We start from the raw sequence: 12,077 nt of genomic DNA on the forward strand, positions 1-12,077 counted from the left end.
ATATTTTGAGAAACTTTGCATAAAATGTGTGCATTCCCCCCACATTTTTTTGCGTAAAATATTTGTTTCTCCCGAGAACCTTTTCGTAAAACATTTGCTTCCCCAGAGAAACTTTGCGTAAATTGTTTGCATTCCCCCGAGAAACTTAGTTTAAATTGTTTGCGTTCCCAAGAGAAACTTTGCAAACAATGTTTTGAGAAACTTTAAAATTGTTTGATTACGTAAATTGTTTGATTTCATCTGAAAAACGTTGCGTAAAATGTTTTTTCCCTGAGAAACTTTGCATAAATTGTTTACATTCCCCAGAGAAACTTTTTGTAAATTGTTTGTGTTCATCCGAGAAACTTAGTTTAAATTGTTTGCGTTCCCAAGAGAAACTTTGCAAACAATGTTTTGAGAAACTTTGCATAAAATGTGTGCATTCCCCTGAAAATTTTTGCGTAAAATATTTGTTTCCCCCGAGAAACTTAGCATAAAATATTTGCATTCCCCGGGGAAACTCTGCAAAAAATGTTTGCGTTCCCCTGAGAAACTTTGCGTACATTTTTTGCGGTCCTCAGAAAAACTTTGTGTAACATTGCATTCCCCCGAGAACTCAAAATATTTGCAAGAGAACAGAAAAGCATTAACGTATTATTTTTCCTCCAATCTCATTTTTTTTATGAGATGGGATGAGATCATATTTTTATAGCCCTTGCATAAAATGTTTGCATTCCCCAGAGAAACTTTGTGTAAATTTTTTGCGTTCTCCCGAGATCATATTTTTATAGCCCTTAAGGGCTTCGTATGAAATTACATTTAAAGATGTACTCAACTCCTTAATAAGTGGGTGAATAAAGCACTCTTTAATTTAAAATAACTGTCTTTAATATAAATGTAAACTATAATACATTTTCATTTAATTGTTAATAACATACAAATAAGTGTCTTAAAACATTACATTCAGTTAAGTACCACATATTCTTGTTAAAGTTGATTAAAGTTGATTATTATTAAGTATTCACAGGTGTACTTTTTCCACAAAGGGCAGTACCAATTTCCATTTTTGTTTACTGAATAATACCAACTGAGGCCATCGGATACATCCACTCGTCCATGTTTCTGTGGAAAATGATGGGACATATTTCAAAATCAAATGCAAAACATGTCTCAGGTCAATAGATAAAATCTGATCACATCTGCTCAAAACCACAGAATAAATTCTACTCACTTGTTGCAGTCTCACACTGAAGCAGGAACTGGAACAGTCCATTATCCGTCACTTGATCTCCATTGGCTGAATGGAAGGAGGATCACATCAGCACTCTTGTGTTTTTCCATTCACCAAAGAGAAGTTGGTTGTTTCGTTTTGTGCTTCCATTTCTGGGCAATTTGTTGAAGGTGATTTGTGGAACGCTTCAAAAAGGTCCCACGGTTCCAGATGTTCTACTCAAGTGGGTCCCAAAATGGTATTGGGCCAGACCTTTGTGGCTGCATCCACTGTTTTTTTTGCATCTGTGCTATAGAGGATATGTCTTTATAGCATATAAGAAAAATCCATATACATGCAAATGCATGACGGGAGTCGGGCACTTAATGAAGTCTTGAAATCTGTCAGTGTCCATACCTTTACCAGATCAATGTAGATCACCACTGACCGGAAGGAGAACAAGTCCTTAGGGGCATGTCTTGAAACTACTCCAGAGATAACTTCAGGCCTGGGTGTTTCAAACTGGTCTGACTAGTTATTTTCCTGCTTATTTTGTATTGTATAAAGTACAAAATACTTGACTTGCTCCAAAGTTTATCAACAGTATTGCGCCATCGCAAGCTCTTGCATCACAGAGGTGAAAATAGTTTAACGACTGTTTGCTTTGATGGAAAAAAGTCCAATGCATCATCAGTCATCTTGATGACAATAATGTGGGCCGTTAATACAAAGCATTCAACATTGCATTTATTTGAGCTTTTGTTTTCTCAAAACATTTAAAAGAAAATTGGAGTAAGTTGCATCAAATAGCTATAACTCTTGAAAACAGCATCTGTCAATACAGTTCTTATAATTAGTATACATGCATTATTTATAAGCTCACATAAATTGAAAAATATGCATATTTTTTGACTTGCTCTACACAAAATTATTGAAACCAACTTTTCGGGGGGAGGATGAGACAAGAAATGGTGACAAAGTAAAGGCATCTGTTGAGCTATGTCTGTTGTGAATCAAGAACATCTGTAAACTAAAACTGCTCTGCCTCAACAGTAATATCGAAGAACAAAGCCATAATAAAAGTCATTTCATCAACTTCCATGAGTGCGGTTGCTCAGACCGACAACTTGTTGGCTAGATTTATTATTATAACATCTGAAACTATACTCTATAAGTCCATGAAGGCACAACAAGCTTCTATTTTGTAGTTTGAAGAGGCTGTCTTTATGGATTAACTGGCGAACAAATGTTAAAAACTGTACAATAAAAATAGGCCTATGCCCAAGTGTGAGAGAGATCACATAAATCTCATCTATGCATGTATTTGTTGGGTATATATGAATAAGAATGGGTGTTTCTGTGCATGGGTTGAGAGAGAGACAGAGCAGCAGGAGAAACCGATATTGTGACTGAAAACTGCACGAAACTTGCAAAAGGGACCCATTGTGTTTGTGAGAGAATAACACTGTGGGAAGGAGACAAGAGAGATTCTCAAAGCTCTGACTGCACTGAAAAACAACTACTTTAAAAAAGTTCTCCTAAACAGCTGAGTCTATTATCTTAGCATGAAATTGAGCAATGTGCCTTTGTTCTTCAATACAAAGCTGACAGATTGCAACTACTGAGCAACCATTAAAGAAAAAATAAGATTTGTCAGGCAGACAACACTCATCTTGACAACGCAAGTTTTCTAACGAGCTTAGCTTGTCAAAGCATTATCTACACATCTCGTTTAAGATATTATGGGTTTTAAACATGTAAGTTAAATGATTGTAAGTGATGTTAAAGGGGACCTATTATGCAAAATTCCCTTTTATTAGGCGTTTGAACACAGATGAGTGTTTAAACAACAGCCTAAAAATGGTAATATGGTCCATCCACTCCTTTTTTACAATCCCCATAATCATAAGCAGTCTCTCCAAACATCAGTTCCAGAAGCCTCGCCCACAACGTCTCACAGGCTCCGCCCTTTAAGCGTAGCTCCTCCCCTGAGTGAGCTGTACATTCAAGTAAGAAATGAGTTCTTATTAAAGTTATTCAGTCAGCAGTGAGAGATTTTCTGTTTTTCTCTTGATGTTTGATTCATATTAACATCACATAGCAGTAGGTACTTTACATTACGCTGCTGTCACTTTAATACACAAATCTAATACACACGTGATTTCTTTCCCTGCTGTTTACATTCACAGAAATAACTGACTGTGTTTATGTGAACTGTCTGTGTTTGTGACATAACCGTGTGTATTTGATAGTTTAAGCGCAATAAGACGTGAAAGTTTAATACTCATGGCATGTTCAGTCCGTCACACAGCTTTCTGTGTGTGTGTGCTTTGATTGTGTGTGCTCAGAAAACCATATATCAGAAGTTTAGACTGATATGTCTTTGAAACGCATGCAGATGACTAAGAACGGCAGTCACATGAGTGTGATAGAGATGATCTGGTTTTGATTGAGTATCTGAGGCAGGAGCTGTACAGGCTCCGCCCTCTTCTGGATGGGAGGGGGGCGGAGCAGCAACTCATTTGCATTTAAAGAGACATGCACAAAAACAGCATCTTTTTCCTTCCAATCAAAAATGGGCATTTACAACATGGTATAATAAATGATCTGTGGGGTATTTTGAGCTCAAACTTCACAAACTAAGGCATAATAGGTCCCCTTTAAATCACAGAAGAATCCTATATCAGATTTGACATGATCTTTAAATTAAACTTCTTGAAGAAAGATTGTGATTTGCAGAGCCTACATTTCCTTTTGCGATTCTTTCCTCTCTTGTAATAAATTCCATCCCAGTTTTCCTCTTCTTCACCTTCACCCACCCAAGGTCTCCATGCACCTCCATTCAAACTAGGGTCAGCACGGGTATCATCTGGCGGGTAGCGAACAGGAATCGCGGTGCGATTGTATAATGCTAGACGTGTCAGTAGCTCCTTGACAACATCAGGCCTGTGCACTGCAAGGTCATGCCGTTCACAAGGGTCGCCTGTAACATTGAAGAGCCAAACTGATTTCCTTTTTTCCCCAAACTGTCGCTCCAGGTTCCACCAGCTGCTAGGGAAGTGTGTGAGAACCTGGGGCGGCACCCAATCCCCATTGCCAGGATCGCCCGTCAAAAGCTTCCAGTCACCTACTCTAATGGCCGCTTGCACGGTTGTGTCCCACAATCCATGGCCCTCCTTAAGCGAGCCACGACTGCGCCGTTGGAGAGGGTCAATGTTGTGAAGAATTTCTAGTCGTGGGGATTCTTTCCCTTCGCTTATAGTAGGCCAAACATCAAAGCCATCCAATCCCTGATGTTGGGACACATTCCCCCCGGCAAGTCCAACAAGGGTTGGATACCAGTCAGTAATGTGTATAAGGGCTCTGCTGACCCTCCGTCGATTGCGTATTAAGGGACTGTGCACGAAACCCACTCCTCTAATACCACCTTCCCAATACGTTCCTTTGCACCCTCGTAGGGGCCAGTTACTGCCTCCTGTGAGTGGCTGAGCTCCATTGTCAGTGGAGAAGATGACGACGCTATTGCGGTAGAAGCCATATTTGCGCAGTGCGTAAGTTATGTTCCGGACCGCCTCATCGACGATAGAAACCATGGCTGCGTATTTCCTGCGGGGAACGTTGCCCATGCGGCGGAATGGATAGATGTACTCTTTGGGTGGGTTTAGAGGTGTATGCACTGCCTGAAGGGAAAGGAAGATAAAAAGAGGCTGACTGCTTGAGTCGTGCGTTGCTAAGATTTTGCGCACTCTCTGGGTGTAGAGGTGAGTTGAGTACTTCCCCCCTCTTCCCCATGCCACTGACTCACCATCGTGGAGGTCAAAGCCACACAAGGACTTGCCGTCACATGAGCCATATGTATAATAGTCCACACTGCCAGTCAATGAGCCGAAGTAGGTGTGAAATCCACGACGTGTGGGCAAACAGTTTTTCCGATAGAAGCCCAAATGCCACTTCCCCACCATGTGTGTGGAGTATCCAGCTTCCTGCAAACGTTGAGGCAGTGTGATCGCATCCAGAGGGAGGCAGTTGGGTTGGCGTGGTCTGATGATGGAATGCTGGAGGCCAGTGTGAATTTGATATCTAAAGGAAAACAAATACATTCGTGACACTCAGACAGAGAAAAAAAAAGATTTGAAACAATAAACTGATTTGAAAGTCAACATGAACTCAAAACTGACCCTGTTTACTTTCTGAAGCCTCCCTTTTTTTTTTACCAATCTACCTTAAAGGAACTGTATGTAAGAAATGTATATCAAAGAATCATAAAATGGCCCTGATATGTCTCTAGACAGTAAGAAATCATGTTCATTTCAAATACTTCTATCACTGACAACAGTAGTCCGGCCAGGATATTGTCATTATAAAGTTGTTGTTGCTGCTCAACTGATGTTGATGATGTCATGTTGTGTTTTGGCCTGAAGCTCCGCCCTCCACCTATCGACCAATCATGAAGTCAGCTGTTTCGGGTTGCCAGATCTGCTCTAGTTAGCACAGCTGCAGATCTACAAACGTTCTGCTGATCCTGCAGCCAATCTGGCAACCTCGAGTCAGGGGGAGGGGGATACGCCGCTCTACAGTCATCTGAAAGGGATTGCAGGACCAGTTTTGGCCACAATCTTACATACACTTCCTTTAAATTTTTACAATGTCAAATAAAGGAAGTTAAATGGGCTGTGAACAGGCTTTGAAATTAACTTTTCGCTCACCGGCCAAATTGACTACTAAATTTTTACCGGCCATTCAGAACTTATACTAGCCCAAAAAAGGAGGAAAAAAGTATCAAAGAAAATATATATCAACCTTTAAAAAAACATAATATTATATATACCGATCAGGCATCAGACACCATCTGTAGAATAAAACAAGAAAGACTTGACCTTTTAAAACCTTAAGATAAGGTTCAGATGAAAACTGAACAGCATCGGGCAATTGGATTATTGAACATTCCATCAGTTTCAAAGTGACTTTTCTTATCATTTAATAAAGGCAGCTTTAGCCGTCTGATTGCTCATGCACTAGCCTGAGAACACCCAGACAACTTCTGGCAAATTTAGATTTGCTCTGCAATAGTCTGGCAAACAGCCCATTGAAGCCCCTTTATAATCCGTTGAAATCGCGGCACCAATCAGAAGCGTTGGGGCTTCACACGATGACGACAGCGCAGCGGAGGTGAAGCAGATTTTGTACATTACTAAAGCCCCTTTCACACTGCACGTCGGACCCGCAATATCCCCGGAACATTGCCGGATCGCCTTCTGTGTGAAAGCAACCACGTCCCGGGATTGATTAGCGAATTGAACCCGGGTCAGGGACCTAGTAACATTACGGGGTTCGACCCGGGACGAGCGCTGTGTGAACAAAAGCCGAAACTAATGCCGCAACGTGTACGTAGTTATCGTGCGACTCCTAGAGCTTGTTTTTTCAATAACACAACCCTGCAGTGCCAGAAGAGCTCGTCGGTGTTTTAAACGCAGAGAGTGTTCGTATACAAAAGAAACTAAAATTAAACAAGCAGAAATGAGCGCAAACTGGACACAAGTGGAGACCACGGAGCTCCTTAATATCCGCGCTGAAGCTGAGATCGCTCGCCGTTATACGTCACATCAGGATGTCACGTGTCAACTCGACCCGGGACCGTTACGGGTTGTGTGTGAAAGCGCACATATTACGGCATTTCGCTGGCAGTGAGAATGGACCAAATCTAGCGGCCCGGGAACAAATGCCGGGTCGCATTATCCGTGTATTTGCCGGAATCGCAGTGTGAACGGGGCTTATGATGGATGCCGCCGTGGAACGTCACTCGCTCGAATCTGCAATCACGTCTGTTTTAAGCGATTTAACTTTTCCTTTTTGTTAAAACCCGCGCAAAGAACAACACTCGGCTCAGATGTGGTTTACACCGGCTACTGTGATGAGGAGGATGAGGAGGATGATCACACACACACACACCTCTGGATCTGGCCTTTCTGTGCTTATTTCCTCACACTAGATCTTCTAGTCATGTAAAAATTGTAAATAATTGTAAATAAATAACCAGCCTAACTTTTTTCTCAAGTCTGAAAATGTTCTAACACATCTGAAATGACTGAATTTGAATAAAGTTTGTGAGACACAATTTTCCAAAGACATGGCAAATCGCGTTCTAATCGCAATACAAATGCCTAACAGCGACGGCGAATGCGATCAGAGCTCGATGTTTTCTATTCGACCGTCAATCCGAGATGTTTCAGTCGGTCTGAGATGCTGTTAGGGTTTCCAAATTTGGCAGAAATGTTGATGGAGTGCCGGTGGACAGTATGGCACACACACACGTCATTGTCCGTTGGTGACGCCCCTTTGGAAATGATTTGTCTATGAAGCTTTGCCAGACCATAACTCAGTTCCTACTGAGAATGCTCTGGTTTTAACCAGGCTACTCATGCACCTTATTGCAGATGAAATAGATGAGTAGTGTGTAAACGTAAATTTGTTCCTGGGGAAAGGCATATATCTGGAAAAGCATACAGTACTCTCAGTACCAAATTGCTGAGTGGACATGTCTTCATATACATCAATCAGGCATAACATTATGACCACTGACAGGTGAAGTGAATAGCACTGATGATCTCTTCATCACGGCTCCTGTTAGTGGGTGGGATATATTAGGCAGCAAGTGAACATTTTGTCCTCAAAACTGATGTTTTATAAGCATAAAAAATGGGCAAGCGTAAGGATTTGAGCAAGTTTGACAAGGGCCAGATTGTGATGGCTAGACGACTGGGTCAGAACATCTCCAAAACTGCAGCTCTTGTGGGCTGTTCCCGGTCTGCAGTGGTCAGTATCTATCAAAAGTGCTCCAAGAGGAACAGTGGAGAACCGGCCACAGGGTCATGGGCGGCCAAGGCTCAGTGATGCACGTGGGGAGCGAAGGCTGGCCCGTGTGGTCCAATCAAACAGACGAGCTACTGGAGCTCAAATTACTCAAGAAGTTGACACTGGTTCTGATAGAAAGGTGTCAGAATACACAGCGCATCTCAGTTTGTGGCGTATGGGGCGGCATAGGACCATTCAGGGTGCCCATGCTGACCCCACCGAAAGCATCAGAGCAATGGAAGAAGGTGGTCTGAGGAATCACATGTTCTTTTACATCACGTGGATGGCCGGGTGTGTGTGTGTGGCTAACCTGAGGAACACATGGCCCCAGGATGCACTATGGGAAGAAGGCGAGCCGGCGGAGGCAGTGTGATGCTTTGGCCAATGTTCTGCTGGGAAACCTTGGGTCCTCCATCCATGTGGATGTTACTTTGACACTCGCTCAAATCCTTACGCTTGCCCATTTTTCATGCTTCTTAAACGTCAGCTTTCAGGACAAAAGGGGGTTTGCAATACAGATTTTGTCTTATTTACAACATTACATTATGTAGCCCCGTCTGCTGAACTACAGCGTCATGATGAAGCAGCAGCACCGTAGGAGGCTGGTATGAGCGGATTTATCTCTGCTGGTTAAATTTTTTTTTTAGCTTATCATAGGTTATCTTCATTATAGCTGCTCTATATTGCTGATTCTGCTCATCTAGCACTTTGAAACAACAAAACCTTGTTTCTGCAGCAACTTTCAGCATGTTTCCTATAACAACATATGGCATCTTTACATTTAATGTGGTGTGAAAAAGTCACATAACATACTAAAAATTTGTCTGAACGTAGCAAATTTCTAACCCACCAAATTGTCTAGTGATTTGACAGCATTACTCGCAAGGGTTGATTTTTATTTGCATTTGGCGGTTGTTAAATGGATAGTTCCCCCGAAACTTACCCATATTCTTCTAAATATTTTTGTGTTCAGCAGAGGAATGAAATTCATACAGGTTTGCAACAACTTGATGAGCAAATTATGACAGAATTAACATTTTTAGGTAAACATAAGGGCCAGTTTTAGGGCAGCGTGTTTAGGACTGGCTCACACTGGCCCGACAGTGAAAAAGCAGCTATTGATCAAGACGTGGAAGTGACAGCGGAAATGCCTTTGCCTGACACACACTAGCTAGGATATTTCCACCCACCTATTTTTATGCGCATTTTAGGATTTCGCATTAAAAAATGCTGAATGGAAACGCCAAGATGTGCATTAATTCTAAAAATCTGCATATAAAACTGATGTGTCTGTTTGAGTCGGATAAATGTTCTATCTCATATGAAAACATGCGCATAAACTATGATGGAATGCATTTACTGAATAAATTTCTCGATGCGCATAAAAGAAAATCATGTGAGTTTCGTGACGTAACAGCCTTACTGTAAAGCATCTGAAATGCTGTTTTGGTCATTCAGAAGTTGTCAAAGATGCTCGGGAATATTTCCCACCTAGAACTGTCTACATGACTACGTTCCCAAACAGCAGCATCGCCTCTGAAAGCAAGACAATACGTTTCTCTAAGACTCAAATTATTTATTATATACGAAAAATATTTTATATGGTGGCTTCTCCTATGTTTCTTAGTGATTTTTTTGCAGTAGTTTATCAGAAAGTGACGATTATGGAAACAAATTATTTGACTCACTGGATGGAAACAAATGTTTTATGCAAATATATATTCATAACTTTGGAAACATAGCTATTATACCAACTATACCAACATGGCTATTTACCATATCGAGCCTAAAATTTTGGGCTGCCATTATAAAGCTGGGAAGAGCCAGGATATTTATTAGAATGAGTCCAATTGTATTAGTCTGAAAGAAAAAAGTCATATACTTAGGATGGTTTGAGGGCGAGGAAATTTCATTTTTGGGTGAGCTATCCCTTTAAAAGGTTAGTTCACCGAAAAATGAAAATGTGATGTTTATCTGCTGACCCCAGTGCATCCAACATGTAGGTGTGTTTGTTTCTTCAGTAGAACACAAATGAAGATTTTTAACTCCAACCGTTGCAGTCTGCCAGAAATAATGCATGTGAATGGGTAACAATTCTACGAGGGCAAAACAAACAAAACAAAAAACATGCTTAGACAACATTCATTCTGACGACACATTGATGTCTTAAGACACAAACCGATCGGATTCTGTGAGAAACCCAACAGTATTTATTTATTTTACCTCATATCCCGACGAATCTCACCTAGTGTTCCCATCCGCTGCATGTTCTCTAAGCATGTTTTTTTTGTGTCATGTTTTGCACTCATAGAATTGTTACCCATTCACATGATTAGGCTATATGACTGGCACACAATGGTTGAAGTTAAAAATCTTAATTTGTGAACTACTGAAGAAACAAACACACCTCCATGCTGAATGCCCTGGGGGTCAGCAGATAAACATTACATTTTCATTTTTGGGTGAACTATCCCTTTAAGGACTGCTCCACAGGTGCATGTGCAATGTTTATGGTACATACGATAAACATCAGTAAAGCTTAATTTGATTTTACAACGGGACGTTTTTTTATTTTATTTATTCTGGGTTAACCCCTTTCTATTCTGATTTCAGTGCTCCTCTCATTTCATTGATGTTATAAGTGTGAATATGAGGTGAATGACCTGCCTGTGATGAGCTGGCTGCGGGACGGGGTGCACAGCGGCTGCACGTAATAGTTCTCCAGCCGCACTCCCTCCGACGCCAGTTTATCGAGCGTCGGGCTGCGGACGTCCCGACTGTGGTAACCGATGTCATTGAAGCCCTGGTCGTCCGTCAGTATGAAGATGATATGCGGAGGTTGCTTTGGTCTGAAAGCTGCAGCGACGTCCTCTCGGCTCGATCTCAAACCACTGCACGACGCAGAAGTTTGTAGATTGAGGAAGAGTCCGACGAGCACGAACAATGCCATCCACCCTAAAAAAGATCAACCCGAGCTGCGCGCTCATCAGTGTTGAGAAGGCGAGATAAATCGTCGGGCTTTGCTTGCTTAGAGTCTGGCTGATGTCAGCGCGACGTGGCGTTGGGATTCCTGCATAAAGCCCGTGCCAAAGCCCAGCCGTCCGCGACTGACCAGCAAACAGACCTACCGTACAATCAACCGTGGTCTCACCTATAGAACGCCAAATGGGTCATATGTGCTGTTTACCGAACAGAAATACCGATAAACGCGGCGTTTAAAAATAAATAAATAATATATTTAATCCAAAAGGTTGTTGACTGCGTATAGCCTACTATAATACGTGCGGCGCGATTTAAAGACTGCCAAAGAACAAAAAAAGTAGAGTTTTCTGTGACATTAAAAATCAACCCCTCCTTTTTCTTTCGCAGTCCAACCCCACCATGACGAAGACGGGAGGACTAAATAGTCGACATGATCTGTTAGGGTTGTGAAACATCAGATTGAGTTACATTTTTGGGTTAGTTTATACCTTTCATACATAATAGGGGCGTGACAATATATCGTGTCACAATATAAGCCTATTGCAATACAAAATTGCAACAATATGTATCTTGATACTTCACACAAAATAAAAATTACAATGTGAGGAAAAACAACAAAATAAGGGAGTTCTACATTAAACTAGCTACTACATGATTTATGTTGTATAATGCATAATACTGCAATGGGGGGATATTTGTGAGTCCTGATAATGCCAAATGTTTTACCAGTAAAAAGTGGCCTACGTTAGTTTAAATACACTCACCTAAAGGATTATTAGGAACACCATACTAATACTGTGTTTGACCCTCTTTCGCCTTCAGAACTGCTTTAATTCTACGTGGCATTGATTCAACAAGGTGCTGAAAGCATTCTTTAGAAATTTTGGGCCATATTGATAGGAGAGCATCTTGCAGTTGATTGAGATTTGTGGGATGCACATCCAGGGCACGAAGCTCCCGTTCCACCACATCCCAAAGATGCTCTATTGGGTTGAGATCTGGGGACTGTGGCGGCCATTTTAGTACAGTCAACTCATTGTCATGTTCAAGAAAC

The 12,077-nt window shown here is 41.4% G+C and overlaps 1 protein-coding gene across 1 annotated transcript; it reads right to left on the reverse strand.

Moving 5' to 3' along the window:
• Nucleotides 1-756: 756 nt before the first annotated feature.
• Nucleotides 757-11,402, reverse strand: arsib (arylsulfatase family, member Ib). Its single transcript, XM_067423791.1, has 3 exons — nucleotides 10,705-11,402; nucleotides 1,211-5,269; nucleotides 757-1,101 (listed from the first exon to the last, which is right to left on the reverse strand). The coding sequence occupies exons 1-2, from the start codon at nucleotides 10,989-10,991 to the stop codon at nucleotides 3,868-3,870; spliced, it is 1,689 nt and encodes a 562-aa protein (XP_067279892.1). The 5' UTR covers nucleotides 10,992-11,402; the 3' UTR covers nucleotides 757-1,101; nucleotides 1,211-3,867.
• Nucleotides 11,403-12,077: the final 675 nt, after the last annotated feature.

This window comes from Pseudorasbora parva, chromosome 18, assembly GCF_024679245.1.
Source record: "Pseudorasbora parva isolate DD20220531a chromosome 18, ASM2467924v1, whole genome shotgun sequence".
In the NCBI taxonomy this organism is placed as follows: Eukaryota; Metazoa; Chordata; class Actinopteri; order Cypriniformes; family Gobionidae; genus Pseudorasbora; species Pseudorasbora parva.